The sequence below is a fragment of the Anomaloglossus baeobatrachus genome, chromosome 9, assembly GCF_048569485.1.
Source record: "Anomaloglossus baeobatrachus isolate aAnoBae1 chromosome 9, aAnoBae1.hap1, whole genome shotgun sequence".
In the NCBI taxonomy this organism is placed as follows: Eukaryota; Metazoa; Chordata; class Amphibia; order Anura; family Aromobatidae; genus Anomaloglossus; species Anomaloglossus baeobatrachus.
In genome coordinates, this window is record NC_134361.1 from 161,736,501 (window position 1) to 161,752,818 (window position 16,318).

General features: G+C 49.1%; 1 protein-coding gene across 1 annotated transcript in view; it reads left to right on the plus strand.

Moving 5' to 3' along the window:
• BTK (Bruton tyrosine kinase) overlaps positions 1 to 16,318 on the plus strand; it is a 275,754-nt gene that overhangs the window by 102,932 nt on the left and 156,504 nt on the right. The window contains exon 3 of the mRNA XM_075322776.1: positions 162 to 227. Within this exon, the coding sequence (XP_075178891.1) occupies positions 162 to 227 (66 nt within the window). The remainder of the gene's footprint in view (positions 1 to 161; positions 228 to 16,318) is intronic.

Below are 16,318 nucleotides of genomic sequence, written 5' to 3' on the forward strand. Positions count from 1 at the left end.
CGGCTCTCCAGGGCCCCGGCATTTGCACGGGTATGCCGCGTGCTGACGCCGGCCCTGATGACAGTAACCAATTGTGATCATCTGTCATCTTTAGATTTCATAAGCTTTTAAAATTCTGTTTTAGTAACATGCTGTACTAACTATCTTTCTCATTATTTCAGACAAGGGATGAATTTGCAGATACCGAACAGATTAGTATCATTGAGCGATTTCCCTACCCATTTCAGGTAAGACATATTGTCCTTCATACTTTCAATATATTACTCATTATGACTTAAGCCTGCTTTACACGTTGCAATTTGTTGTGCAATCACGTTTGCGATGTGACACGCCCAGATCGCATATGTGATCTAATGAGATCGCACGTAGGTCGTTCATTTGCTGTCACACGTGCGTTAGTAGTCTATGTTAAATTGATCAATTTTGTGTGCGATCCTTTAGATCATGTGTTCTGTGACGTATGCATTGGGCACCCTTTTTTTTTTTTTTTTATTTATTGACTTGCCAAGCGTGTGTAATGTGTAGGGATGCGTTTTTACTATGTCATCTGCCATTCAGCTCTGCTACATGGCCGCTAACAGCAGACACAGACAGCCATGTAGCAGAGCTGAATGGCAGATGACAGCAGACACAGAAAGAGCCACACGATCAAACTGAACTCGGGTTAACTTCACCCGACTTCATTGTCATGCTGCGGCTCTGTCTGTGTCACGTCCTGATTAGCGGTCACCAGTGAAGGACTCACCGGTGACCGCTAAACTCCTGAGTAACTGAATTGAGCAGCCCTCTCTCATATACTCACCGATCCCCAATCTCCTGCGCGGCGCTGCACGGCATTCACACTGCTCCGGCGGCTTTTACTATTTTGAAAAAGCCGGCCGCTCATTAAACAATTATTAATGAGCAGTATTCCCTGCTTTCCCCGCCCACCGGCGCCTATGATTGGTTGCAGTGAAACACGCCCCCATGCTGAGTGACAGGTGTCTCTCTGCACCCAATCACAGCAGCCGGTGGGCGTGTCTATACTGTGCAGTGAAATAAATAATTAAATAATTAAAAAAAACGGCGTGCGGTCCCCCCCAATTTTAAAACCAGCCAGATAAAGCCATACGGCTGAAGGCTGGTATTCTCAGGATGGAGAGCTCCACGTTATGGGGATCCCCCCAGCCTAACAATATCAGCCAGCAGCCGCCCAGAATTGCCGCATACATTAGATGCGCCAGTTCTGGGACTGTACCCGGCTCTTCCCGATTTGCCCTGGTGCATTGGCAATCGGGGTAATAAGGAGTTTTTGGCAGCAGCCCATAGCTGCCAATAACTCCTAGATTAATCATGTCAGGCGTTTCCCCGAGATACCTTCCATGATTAATCTGTAAGTGACAGTAAATAAACACACACACCCGAAAAAATCCTTTATTAGAAATAAAAAACACAAACATATACCCTCGTTCACCACTTTAATAAGCCCGAAAAAGCCCTCCATGTCCGGCGTAATCCAGGATGGTCCAGCGTCGCTTCTAGCTCTGCTGCATGAAGGTGACCAGAGCTGCAGAAGACACAGCTGCTCCTGTCAGCTCCACGCAGCAACTGAAGACAGCCGCGCGATCAGCTGAGCTGTCACTGAGGTTACCGGCGGCCACCGCTGTATCCAGTGACAGCGAGTAACCTCAGTGACAGCTCAGCTGATCGCGCTATTCCCTTCATTAGCTGCGTGGAGCTGACAGGAGCGGCGGTGTATTCTGCAGCAACCTGCAATCTGCTGGAACAAAAAGTGTTGTCAAAGAAATATAAAAACCTCATTGACATTTCACATTGTGATAGAGCCATCACAACTTAAAATATGGGCCATATAAGCTTTGTCTACCCCTCTGTCGAGTTCCATTGGCATGGTAATCCTGGTGCTCCCACAGCCACTGCTGTCACTGCTGCACAACACACTGTCCGCACACTGTGTCTTTCATGTGACTCCTTTATGCTACATACAGCCTCACACATCAGCCTTTGACCAGAGCCTTCTCTGATAAAAATACTACTCTTCATCCTTTAGGCCTAATTTACACATCAGTTTTTCACATACAAGTTCTATCTGTTTTATTGTAAACCATTTCCATGGGAATGGATATAATCTGCACTGCTGAAATAAAAAGGAGATCCAGAAGGTGATAGATGAAAGGTGGTTTTAGGTCAATGCGTTTCCAAGTGTTTTCAAAGCTGCTAGAATGGCCACGCCGATCACTTGACATGAATCCAATAAAAAGTATATACTGGCGTATAAGACGACTTTTTACCCCCTTAAAATAATGGCTACAGTGGGGGGTCGTCTTATACGCCGGATATACGGGGGGGGGGGTGTATGTACACTGCAGCGTCCAGGGGAGGTGGGGGCAGCAGCTCTGGAGCACAGGGGAACGCTGCGGCCTGCATCCTTTGATCTCCTGCACCCGCTCATATAATATGCACAGCCGCTGTCCATCTCCAATGGTGCTGAAATCGCACGCAGTGAGGGGCTGGGGCAGCGGTGCATATTCTATGAGCCTGCGTCCCAGTGTGATCGCACATGCACCCCCCTGTGTTAGATTTGGCCCCCAGGCTGCTGCTCATTCTAAAATAAAAAAGCTTTACTTACCCCTGCAGCGTTTCTCCCCGTGTCCCTGCTTCCAGTGTGATCAGGCAGAGAGCTCAGCCTGCTGTGCCGATCACATGACCGCACTGAGAACCAGGAAGTGGAAGAACAGAAGCACGGAGCCAGACAGGAGGGAGCTCAGCGCTGGAGGAGGTAAGGAAAGAGGGTTTTATTTTACTATGGGCAGCAGCCTAGGGGCCATATCTGACACAGGGGGACTTGTGCGATCTATATAGGGGCCATGGGCAGCACTATGGGGGAGATATCTAACACAGGGGGACTTGTGCGATCTATATAGGGGCCATGGGCAGCACTATGGGGGAGATATCTAACACAGGGGGACTTGTGCCCATTATGGGCCCCGGTGAGCTGCTTCTAACCCCCCAGATGTATGCCCTGCCAATCCCCCCCCCGCCGATGCCGCGGGTGCTGTACCCGCCGAGCCGCGGGTGCAGGCCCCACAGAGCAGCAGAGTTGTGTGTATTTGTCTGTATGTAGCAGAGTTGTATGTGTTTGTCTGTATGTAGCAGAGTTGTACGTGTTTGTCTGTATGTAGCAGAGTTGTATGTGTTTGTCTGTATGTAGCAGAGTTGTATGTGTTTGTCTGTATGTAGCAGAGTTGTATGTGTTTGTCTGTATGTAGCAGAGTTGTATGTGTTTGTCTGTATGTAGCAGAGTTGTATGTGTTTGTCTGTATGTAGCAGAGTTGTGTGTGTGTGTGTTTGTCTGTATGTAGCAGAGTTGTGTGTGTTTGTCTGTTTGTAGCAGAGTTGTGTGTGTCTGTTTGTAGCAGAGTGTAGTACCATTGTTTCAGTCCAGATGTGGCTTTATACAGCAGGGAGGAGCATTCCTTGCTGTACTAAGTGAACATTGGAGCAATTGATCTGTCAATGGCCCTTTAAAAACATATTGTACGGCTCTCGCGGAATTAAAATTAACATGTTGCAATCAAAGCAGACTTTTTTTCATTTGGGAGCGGGGTAGTCTTATACAGTGAGTATATCCCAAATTCTATATTTTTAGGGCAGAAGTTGGGGGTCGTCTTATACGCCCAGTCGTCTTATACGCCGGCATATACGGTATGTGAAAAGAACTACATCTCAGAGTTCATGGAAGGAGCCCACGGGACCTTCAGTATTTGAAGAGTGTTTGTGTGGAAAAATGTCAAAAATTACACCTGAGCAATGTATGCGACTTGGTTTTCTCATACACGAGGCATCTTGAAGCTGTAATGATCAGCAAAAGCTTTTGTACGAAGTATTAAATACATGTCAGTAAGCATGTACAATACTTTTTCCCTGTGTCATTTCTCCTTATTTCACATAGCTTAAGTTATGGATATCTATGGTTTGATTTCTTGGCGTGTGCGTATTGGATGGGTTGTTACTAACATCTGGTGAGAAATTAATGTCTATAGCACCTTTAGAAATATATTTACTTAGAATATTGGTGACATGTTCAAAACTTTTTTCACCCTCTCTATATTGATTTGTTTATTTTTCAAAGAATCATTCTTTAAAAATATTTTCTCTGGTCGTCATATTTTTAAGTGCATAACTTTTTTTATTATTCTGTTGGAGCTATGAGTCTCTTTTTTATTTTGCTGAATGTGCTGTACTTTTTTTTATACTATTTTAGCATAAATATGACTTTTTGATCACTTTTTATTTCATATTTTTGTGAGGCTTAATAAACAAAGAGCATTTTGAAATTGTTTTATGTATTTTTTTCCCCATGCAGAATAAATAATGATCTATTTTTATTTTACAGGTCTTTATAGATACTAGTATATAGTCTTTTGTGGAACATTTTTATTATTTTTTTTTTTTTTTTAAGAACGGGGGAGGGGTTACATTTTTTTTTTCTAGCCCTCTCAAGAGCCATAACTTTCTTTTTTTCCCTTGACATAAATGTGTGAGGGTCTGTTTTTTTGCAGGATGAGTTGAAAATTTGAATGGGACATTTTGAGACTACCACAATACTGTAAAGATGGACAGAGGCATTTAAGTCGTTAATAGCCATGAATGGATTTCAGACAAATCAGAGAGAGTAGATGTTAGCTTACTGGAGATCAAAATTAGAGAACAAAACACAATTTCCTAAATGTTGCGGTAATTGTGTCGTCCTATGTGATTACATCCTAACATGAGTAAAACTAGCACTATTGTCAGCTTATTTCATAAAATTGATTTTTTTCAAAAGCACATAATAAAAAAGTAAATGAGATAAATGAAAAAGAACACTGATCAAAATTAGAGAACACTTTCAGATAGTTGCAAGTTATTGGTGTTAATTTGGCACCTGGGGCTAATTTCCTCAATTATCTGACAAACCCTATGTAACTGGCAGCCTAACTTTCCAGTTTGCACTCACTGCAAAAATGGTGAGTCGTTCCAAAGTGACTGAAACCCTCCTGCAGCAGGTTGTCCAGATGAAGGTCAAAGAGGTGACCTTATCAGGCATAGCAAGAGAAGTTGGTTGTTCCAAGTCTGTAATTTCGAGGATATTACATCTTTACAACACCACAAACTCTTTCAAGTCCCCCAAGAAGGCTGGTTGCCCTCGAAACAGAAATGCAAGAGAGGACAGCAGACTCTCCATGGGTAATCGTTTCAACACTGCAGCTGGAATTCCTCGCCAGTTGCCAGTTCAGCACTGAACAGGGTAAGGATCTGTTTCGTCATGCAGTGTTACAATGTTTAAGAGAATTTGGACTGAAAGCCCACTCTGCAGTGACCTAACTTCTCATTAGCAGAAGGAATCAAAAGGCTAGACTCACCTTTGGTGAGGAGAAGTGTCCACAGTTCATTTTAGTGATGAAAGCAAGTTTAATGTATTTGCGTCAGATGGGAAACATTATGTGCGTCGACAAACTGGTGAAAGACTAAATGCAAAGTATGTTAAGAAGTCAGTGAAAGGTGGTGGAGGAAGTGTCATGGTTTGGGGAATGTTTTCTGCAGCAGGAGTTGGACTTCTCATACAACTACATGGCAGAGTGAATGCAATTGTGTAATAGAACGTTCTTCAACAACACATGGCTCCTTACTTGTGATCATCTCTCAATCAGCCAGCAATTTTCATGCAGGACAATACTCCTTGTCACACATCAAAACGGGTAAAGCAGTTCCTTGCAACAAAAAACATTGAAACAATGACATGGCCAGCCCAGAGTCCTGATCTAAACCCAATAGAAAACCTCTGGAAAATCCTTGGTGAAGAAGTTATGGCCATGAAACCCACAACAGTAAAAAAAAAAAAAACTGTGGAAGAGACTGTAAGAAGAGTGGACCAAAATCACACCAGAGCAGTGTGAGAGACTATTGATGTCCTGTAGCCATAGGTGTGATGAAATCATTCACAGCAAAGGTCTGTACAATCCTACTGATTGGTGACTGTTGTTACCTTCAGAAAATGTACTTATTATCTTTCTCTGTGCTACAGTCATTGCTGCTCTCTAATTATGATCAGCACGTTTTGGGCAAAATAAAAGTTTTATGTTGATAAACTTTGGATCTTTTGTAAAACACTGTTCTAGTGACATGGTGCACCCCTTACAAAAAACCTTCAAATGTTGATCAATGTAGATTATATTATTTCTGAAAATAACAAGTGATCATACATTGTTCTCTAATTTTGATCTCCAATGTATATAATATAGCCCCTATCTGCTAACGTCTGAGCTCCCTCTGCATATAAAGGCCCCATTCACAGGACTTAAATACAACATCCTTTTGGGGAAAGGGGTTAAACATCCAATCATGCACTTGCACAGGTATAATTTGCTCTGCTCTATGGAGAATAGAGCAAATTACTGTAATGTGCATGTGCCAGAAAAGGACAAAAAAGTGCAAATGACCAGAAAGTAATGCCGACACATTCGCATTACTGTACTTTCCTCTGCCCGCTCAGCAGGTCAGAGAAAGTATGCCTCCGAAGTAAAAAGATGCTGTGTGGGTGAAGTAGGAAGCGTTATCCAGATGAAGCAAGGCAGGAGGATGGGGATTACGGGAAGAGAGTAGGCAGCGAGCAAGACCAGCAATGTCCAGCGGACCAATTCAAGCCGAATGAGAGGTCTATAAAAGTTGTTTTTTGGGCTATGCAGAAGGAGCTGGGGGCTTATATGAGGTTGCTAGAGTACTACAATAGTTACATAAATGTGGTGACTGAAGTTTATATTGGGAAAACCTGGTGATGGGTTTCTTTTAAGGCACAATTCACACACCTGTGTTACAGACCGCGATGCTTGTACTGGCTGAAGGTCTCATTCCACGAACTCTACAGACTCATATGAGGCTGTTGAGTTTGGGTCGGGAGACCCACAAGTAGTGCATGCATCATGGTTCAAACTCAGACCGTGAATCACTAAAAGTATAAAACCAGCCTAAGGGCTGTGCGCCTACGCTTCTGCCTGTATGGTGTATTTTCCTTTCTTCTTTCTTATTATTTTTGTATGTCTGTAGCACTAAAGGCCGCAACCATTTCACGCTAACATGCGCTTCTTCTGGTCTTTGACCCAGAGGATATGTCCTCACTACATACTGTATATACAGGTTTGACAGACGCCCTCTGGAGGATACAAAAACATTGTATGCAATATCACAAAAGTTAATAGTAAACATGTTGATTATAGGATACAATGGGAAATATAGAAATCTGGAAAATAGAAACATAGAGCAAACAGAAAAGTATAAGACAAAGGAGGAATATATTCCTATATACACAAGTACATGGAGATTATTAGATTGGCTCAGACGCAAATTACCAAGTGCTCGAGATAGCAGAATATATTTTGCTTTTGCCTGTAACACCTTATGGCGATGTCCGACTCATCCTAAAAGGTGTGACTTGTTCAATAGCAACAAAATGTAAAGCCTTGGGGTCACCTTAATGGTCATTCCTAACATGCTTACGGTAATTAATCAAGGCAATATTTTCCCTATTGTAACAGAATTAAAGTGCTCCCTAAATCTGACATCAATTAGTCATGGTTTTTCAATATAGAAAATCTCATAAGGGCAGAAAATTATATACCCTCTGTAAGAGGATCTATAATTTATTCAGGCACAATATGCGATACCTTATACATTCTCCGTAATTTCCCATTAATAAATTGGTTGCACAAATTATAATGACCACCACAAAAAGTGCCATTCGGGCTTAATCTATTTAATTAGTCTTTGTAACATATGTCCTCGAACTCTGGAGCAATGCAAGCTGAAAGCAATTGAGGTACCGTGTTTCCTCAAAAATAAGACCTACCTCAAAAATAAGCCCTAGCATTTTGTAGCATTTTTAGAGTATGCTTGAAATATAAGCCCTACTCCAAAAGTCAGTTACAGTCAGGGCCAGCGTTAGAAGAAGTCAAACTGTGCAATTTCTCAGGTACTACCTTGGTCTATTTTCCTTTTGTACATTGGTTTGGAATACTATATATGTCGCTGGCGGGGAGGAGGGTGCCAGCACACTACGCTCACCCCTTCTGCTCGTGTCCGGCGGCTGCTGCTCAGTGGTGGCTCGAGCGGTGGGCCGGATCCCGGGGGTTTCTCGAGCGGCACTCCTCGCCCGTGAGTGAAAGGGGGTTGTTGGGTGTGGGGATTGTTTATTGTCCGTGACGCCACCCACGGTTGTGGTGATTTCACCACCGCTGCTCAATACGGGGATCCCGGGGATGGTGATGCGGAGCAGCCAGGTGTTGTGTTGCCCCTCCGTGGGTAGGGGTTGGTGATCCCGGGGCCCGGTGATGGCTTGGGAGGTCCAGGGCCTGGTGGGCGCAGGGACGCAGGGGCAGCGCTGTGCCTTGTGGCACTGTGGTACTCACTCAGCCTGAGACGTTGACACAGTTTGTACAGTAAACCAAACGGCTGGTAAGACGGTCCCACGGACGGCTGCAATTGCTCTCCCAGTAGGTGACGGTGATGTCCCTTTTCCTTGCACCTTGGTGTATTTGTTGGTTGCGATGGGTCCCCACCGGTAACCCGCTCCCCGGTTTCAAGCTGGACCGGAGGAGCTCTACTCTTTGCCCGCAGGCGCTGGCCCTAAGAAACTGGTGCCTTGGCGGTGTCTCTTTTACACTGGCTGGGCTGTTGCCTTCAATCGGGACTTGGTTGTTGGGGGATCTACGTCCCCTTCACTGACGGATTCGGCAAATTCTGGCGACTCCAAGCCTTGCCGGGGTCCGAGAGGCCCCTGCCCTGGTGCTGACTGTCCTTCGGAACACTGCTCCAGACCGCCGGGCACACAGCCTACGGGGTCCTTCCAGGAACTTCCAAACGGTCCCCCTCCAGACAGTCACCGCCGTTGCTGACCTTGCTGACCTGCCCTGCACACAGCTGGACTCTTCAGGCTTTGCACACTCTTTCTGTTCTGTCACCACTCTTGCTTTCCTCCTTTACCACTTTACTTCACTCCTACTTTCACTTCCTTAACTCCTCTTAGCTGTTTACACAAGCCCTGCCTGGGCTAATCTCTCCACTCATCTGCCTGGCTTCTCCCGCCTCCAGAGCTGTGTTCTCCTCGGTGGGCGGAGCCAACCGCCTGGACCACCCCCTGGTGTGAATCATCAGCCTCTGGAGGAAGGCAACAAGGATTTTTGGTTCAGCTTAGGTGTTCCTACCTAGGATGTAGGGTGTGGTGGTGTGTGACCTGTGTCCCCTGGCTTGCCCAGGGCGACACATTCCCCCTTAGCAAAATGCAGACCGTCCGCGGGCTGCCGTCCAACACCGGATTTATTTTTCTGCAAAAGATAACATGATAATAATATAACATGTGTACATTTTCAATAACTCTTCCCAAAACGGGAGGCACATTTCTTTTAACGTTGCATAACGGTTTACGGTTACGGTTTCCGCTCTCTCCCACCCAAGCAACCTGGCCCTGATGCTGCCCCTAAAGCCCAGGCAGCACCCCTTGACCCACAGTCCAGCACACGGTACCCGAGCGGGATCTGTCCTTCCCTCCAGAGGGTAGCCACCGGTTCCTTTGGTGGCTGGGCCCCAGCCTGCTCTGCTGAGGGCCCTCCCTCCAACCTGCCTCTCCGGAGGCGGCATTGCGGAAACGGTAACGGCAAACAACATATTTACAAGCCACTAACGTCTGTGGTTGCCCTGCAAGTTCACAGGCTTGTCCATGGATAGTTCCCATGCAAAACAACTTTTTAAACGGTCCCCACAGGGACAACGGTGCCGGCTCCGGCCGGTTCAATCACACAGAAAATCAGGTAACTTCTTCGGTAATTTCACTTATCATTCTTTCAAACTTTTAAATAAACAAAGTGGTGGTCCCAACGGGGACTGTGCAGCGGCACTCCGCTGCCTTTTGCGGCTCAACAGTCCATTCTCACTCGTGGGGCTCTAGTGCCACCTTCACATGGTGCACCGCTCTGGACCCCAATGGTAGCTCGCTGCAGGCGATCTTCTTCCATATTCATGCAGGCATGCACATCCGCTTTACACCCCTCTCGGGCATCGATCTCCCTGCGCAGCTGATGTTGCCGCCGCTCCCAGCCGGGAGTACTTTCTGTTTGCTCCGGTTCAGCGTGTGCGGGGGACGGACCCAGCCAGAGTCCCTCCGTGTCGGCTACGACCGGCACCTTCAGTAATGAGAGACCCCGCTGTGACATGGCCTCCTCTGCCTCCTGGCAGATGCATCCCCGCCGTGCCTCCGGTGCATCTTTGCTGACGGGCTCAGCCTTTGGCTTCTTCCATAGAAGCGGTTCAGGGTGGTCATGAGCTTCTGCTGCAGGTCTGTCCGCCGGGGCGGATTGGCAGGGTACCGCTACCGGTGGTGGTGGTAGCGGGCCTAGTGGCGGGGCAGCAGCAGCTAACGCAGGTAGCGGGAGAGGCAGCAGGGTGAACGGGTGTAGGCCGGGCCCCTCAGCCGCAGCGGCCGATCCCTCAGGAATACAGGGACGTGGGTCTCTTACCCGTTCCTCCAAATCTTCCTCCACCTCGCATCTCCACATAGCAGCCACCACTTCCACCATGTCGGCCTCCCACTCCTCCAGGAGGAGCTGCATGCGGACCTGCAGACGGCTGCTTAGTTGGGCGGTCCGGACTTCCACCCACGCCGCCATGCCGGGCGCGGGGACCACGGTGTTGTTGGTCGGCCTCAGCATCTTTAGCAGCGGCCTCTTCCAGGAACCAATAAATGGCCGCAGGGCCCTGCCGTCCCTGCTTCCACAGCCGCGCTCACATGCGGCCAGCCGCCATTTCGTCCCCCTTAGCTCTTTCCGGCCCCTCCTCTCTCGGGGCGGGGTTTTGGCCTTCGCGCCTCTACTGCTCGAGAAGACGCTCGAGCGGGAACTTTTCGCGCCAAAGATGGCGGCTTCTGAAATTTTTCTGCCGGATACCTCTGGCGGTAACAAGGCGCACCTCTACCAAACGGCAGAGCGGTAAGATCCTGTTCGTGACGCCAAGTTGTCGCGGGCGGGGAGGAGGGTGCCAGCACACTACGCTCACCCCTTCTGCTCGGGTCCGGCGGCTGCTGCTCAGTGGTGGCTCGAGCGGTGGGCCGGATCCCGGGGGGTTTCTCGAGCGGCACTCCTCGCCTGTGAGTGAAAGGGGGTTGTTGGGTGTGGGGATTGTTTATTGTCCGTGACGCCACCCACGGTTGTGGTGATTTCACCACCGCTGCTCAATACGGGGATCCCGGGGATGGTGATGCGGAGCAGCCAGGTGTTGTGTTGCCCCTCCGTGGGTAGGGGTTGGTGATCCCGGGGCCCGGTGATGGCTTGGGAGGTGCAGGGCCTGGTGGGCGCAGGGACGCGGGGGCAGTGCTGTACCTTGTGGCACTGTGGTACTCACTCAGCCTGAGACGTTGACACAGTTTGTACGGTAAACCAAACGGCTGGTAAGACGGTCCCACGGACGGCTGCAATTGCTCTCCCAGTAGGTGACGGTGATGTCCCTTTTCCTTGCACCTTGGTGTATTTGTTGGTTGCGATGGGTCCCCACCGGTAACCCGCTCCCCGGTTTCAAGCTGGACCGGAGGAGCTCTACTCTTTACCCGCAGGCGCTGGCCCTAAGAAACTGGTGCCTTGGCGGTGGCGGTGTCTCTTTTACACTGGCTGGGCTGTTGCCTTCAATCGGGACTTGGTTGTTGGGGGATCTAAGTCCCCTTCACTGACGGATTCGGCAAATTCTGGCGACTCCAAGCCTTGCCGGGGTCCGAGAGGCCCCTGCCCTGGTGCTGACTGTCCTTCGGAACACTGCTCCAGACCGCCGGGCACACAGCCTACGGGGTCCTTCCAGGAACTTCCAAACGGTCCCCCTCCAGACAGTCACCGCCATTGCTGACCTTGCTGACCTGCCCTGCACACAGCTGGACTCTTCAGGCTTTGCACACTCTTTCTGTTCTGTCACCACTCTTGCTTTCCTCCTTTACCACTTTACTTCACTCCTACTTTCACTTCCTTAACTCCTCTTAGCTGTTTACACAAGCCCTGCCTGGGCTAATCTCTCCACTCATCTGCCTGGCTTCTCCCGCCTCCAGAGCTGTGTTCTCCTCGGTGGGCGGAGCCAACCGCCTGGCCCACCCCCTGGTGTGAATCATCAGCCTCTGGAGGAAGGCAACAAGGATTTTTGGTTCAGCTTAGGTGTTCCTACCTGGGATGTAGGGTGTGGTGGTGTGTGACCTGTGTCCCCTGGCTTGCCCAGGGCGACACATATACAATGCCTAATATTTACTACCACGTGGCAAACTATGGTGGGGAGTAGGTACCGCCCCGCGGGCTCGGCTGTGACCGCCGAGCCGCTCGGATCCGTGCTCGTACTGCGGGTGGTGGCTCGAGCCTCTCAATGGACCCAGGGGTCACGTCGCTCTGCAAGGGAGTTGGCGCTACACGCAGGGATTTGGGTGAGGGAGTCCATGGCCGGGCCCGCGGTGGTTTGATTTGGAATGTTAGTTCGTGACGCCACCCACGGGTTGTGGTGATTGTAGACACCACCACTGCGGTGAAGGTATGGGGGCTCCCGAGAGCAGTGTAATGGCGCAGCTAGGTGTTGACCCCTCCGTGGGTAGGGGGTGTTGGTCCCGGGGCCCAGTAGTCGAGGGCCGGGGTACAGGGTGACGTGTTGCAGTGCAGTGCGGTGCGGTGCCTGATGGCACTGGTGTACTCACTCTGACACAAGACACTGGAGTCTCTGGTAAACCAAACGGAGTGATGAACGGGGCCCGCAGCCGGCTGCAGCTTCTCCCAGAATCGGTTGGTGGTTTCTGCCTTTCTCCTGCACCTCTGTATGTAAATGTTTGACTCCTATGCCTAGACACCGGTAGTCCGCTCCCCGACTTGCATATGCCGGAGGAGCCCGTTTGCCCGCAGACGCTGGCCCTTTGGGTCTCTATGCCTTGGTGGTGGCTTTACCCTGAATGGTTGGGCTGTTGTCTTCTAACGGGACTTGTGTGAGATAGGTCCTTAAGTCCAGTCCGCAGTCAGTTGATTCGACTCGGCCCTGTCGGTTCAGGGCTTTGTACTGGGTCTGAGTACCCTGCCTGGTGCTACGGTATCCAGTTGGCTCCCCAGTTCGGTTCCGGCGGGCCACTACCCTGTCCTGGTCCCTTACGGTTCCACCGGTCGTCTTCCCGGTCTCCTGCAGGTGGCCACCACCATCTGCCTCCTTGCCAATGGCGACTGGGCTCCGACCCAGCCACCTGTTAGTCTCTTATCAGGGCCCGGACACAGGACTGCCCGTGACCTTGACTGCTCTGCACTTGTGCTTGAACTAGACTCGACTAGACTAACTGTTTTCCCGCCTCCAGGCCTGTGAACTCCTCGGTTGGCGGAGTCAACTGCCTGGCTCCACCCCCCTGGTGTGGACATCAAACCTGGAGGGTGGTTACAAGGTTTGTAGTTTGACTGGTGTTACCTCATCGGGAGGGGGTGTGATGTTGTGTGTGACTACCTGGGACGACCCGACTAGTCCGGGGCGTCACAAGTATGTTGGATCAAACACAGGTTTGTTTCGTAGCCATGAAACCATAAATACATGTCTACATAGGAGATGTATTTAGTGGCAAAATTCGGAGATAAGGGTCTGTTCTCATGCCATGGCGAAATCACAGCTTCTGCCGAGATTATCAAAGCTGCATTAAATAGAAGCAAAAAGGATGTATTCACACACTGTGGTCGCATTTCAGTTTGTAGGGTAGTTTAAAGGGAACCAGTCATCAGGTTTTCCCAATACATAGTACAGGCACCACCTTTAATTAAGCCCTCATTTACAGTATTTTAGTAAGGCTAGTTTCACACTTGCGTTCAGCGCATTCCGTGACTATGGAGAATAGCGCAGTCCGTTAACGGACTGCGCTATTCTCCATAGAGTTGTATGGACGACGCACTGAAAAGCAAGTGTCTGCGTTGCATCCGCTGCACGACGCAGCGTCGTTATTTTGACGCTGCATCTAGCGGATTGAACGCAGCATGTAACATTTTTCTGCGCTTGGCGGAGTGTCAAAAAAACGCAACCTGCAGGAATCCGTTAGGCGTCCGTTGTTTTTATAATGGACGCCTATGGTGGCGGATTTTGTTAGAATGCGTCATTTGACGGATTCCGTTAACGCAGCTGTCTTTACACAACTGCGCATGCAGATGTGTAAAGTCAAGGAAAAAAAACTACAACGGATTCCGTTATTTTGTACGATCTGTAGCATGCGTTGTGCCACTATATGCAACGCATCCGTTGCTTGCGTCACACAACGCAATGCTACAGATCCCGTCCAACGCAAGTTTGAAACTAGCCTAAGCTGTATATAGATCTCCAACCCCCTCTGCATAGAACAAAAATTACATTTTATTATAACCCATACAATGCAATCTGGTCCCATGGACATCGCGGGTCTTGGTTCGGCGCCCCCTCTCTTATTGCAAACACTGTCTTCCTACCCTACTTCATGCGGATGACGTGTGACCTATGTCATTCACACATGCTACTTCCCAGACATACTTCACTGTGTCTTGCTGAGTGCAGAGCAAAGGACTGTCATGCGCATGCAACGGGAGAGGCCAAAGAAAGCTGATAACCCGGAAGCAAAGCCTGCGCATGCGAATTACAGTACTTTGCTTTGCCCTCAGCAGGACAGAATGAAGAACATCTGGGCAGGCGCACGATTGGGAGAAGTTGTGTGAATGACATAGGACACATCATCCAAATGAAGCAGGGCAGGAAGATGGCGCTTGGAACGAGAGTAAAGGCGCCAAAGTAAGACAGTGACGCTCATCGTACATGAGTGCACTGTACAGGGGTATAATAAAAGTTATTTTTGTGCTATGCAGAGAGGATTGGGAACTTACAAACCACTTACTAGAATATCGTATAAGAGGCCTTAAAGGGAACCGGTTACCAGATTTGGTGACTATAAGCTACGACCACCACCAGTGAGCTGTTGTATACAGCATTCCAGAATACTGTATATAAGAGCAAAGGTCATGCTGTATAACATAAAAAAAACACTTTTATAATACTCACATAGGGGGCAGTCTGGTCACATGGGTGTCGCTGCTCTCCAGTTGGTCACCTCCTCTCTCCGCTCGAGCGCCTCCTCTCTGCTACAATTTCAGTCCTCCTTCCCAGTCCAGTGTGGATGACGTGTGCAGTCCTGCGCTGGTGCACAGGTGCCCTGGAGATCAAAGTGCACCTGCACAGGATCTCAATGCCGATGAGTGTGCATGGCATAGGACATGCACACGAGCCTCAGAAGAAGGAGGATGGTGATCACCGCAGAGAAGAGGCACCGGACTGGACAGAGAAGGCGCCAGACCAGAGAGCAGTGACACCCATCTGACCAGACCGCCCTCCCAGGTGAATATAATAAAAAGTGTTTTTTACAGTATACACAGCGGTCTGGGCTCTTATAGATAATATTCTAGAATGCTGTATATAAGAGCTTAGTGGTGGTGGCCGCAGCTTATAGTCGCCAAAATTGGTGATAGGTTCCCTTTAAAAGGTGGTGGTTGTACTTTATAGTGGGAAAACCTATTAACAGGTTCCCTTTAAGGCTACTTTCACACTTGCGTTGAACGGCATCCGTCACAATGCGTTGTGTGACGCATGTGACGGATGCGTTGTAAATAGTGTGATATAAAGGCCATGGAATCCTGTGAAATAACGCGTTGCGTTAAGCCGAGAGAGAGAGAGCGAGCCCCCATCATCACTGCACACACCCCGGCACTACCGCACTCCTCATCATCACTACACACACCCCGGCACCACCGCACTCATCATCATCACTGCACACACCCCAGCACTACCACCCCCATCATCATCACTGCACTCACCCCGACACTACTGCACTCATCATCACTAAACACACAGGCAGTACCACCCCCATCATCCCCGCACATACACTGGCACTACCGCACTCATCATCGCCGCACACACCGGCACTACCGCTTCAATCATTACCGCACTCATCATCACCGCACACACGCAGGCACTACCGCACTCCTCACCGCATACACTCCGGCACTACCGCTCCTATCATCACCGCACACATTACCTCAGTGATGTTCCCGCTGACAGCGCGACTCACTTCAGTTGCTGCCTGGAGCTGACAGAGAGCAGCGGTGTTCTACGGCCGCTCCTGTCAGCTTCATGTAGCAGAGCTGGATGCGTTGCGGGACCTTGTGTGGATTATGCCGGACCTGGAAGGGTATTTGGGGATTAATAAAGTGGTGAAAGAGGGTGTTTTTTTATCTTTTAT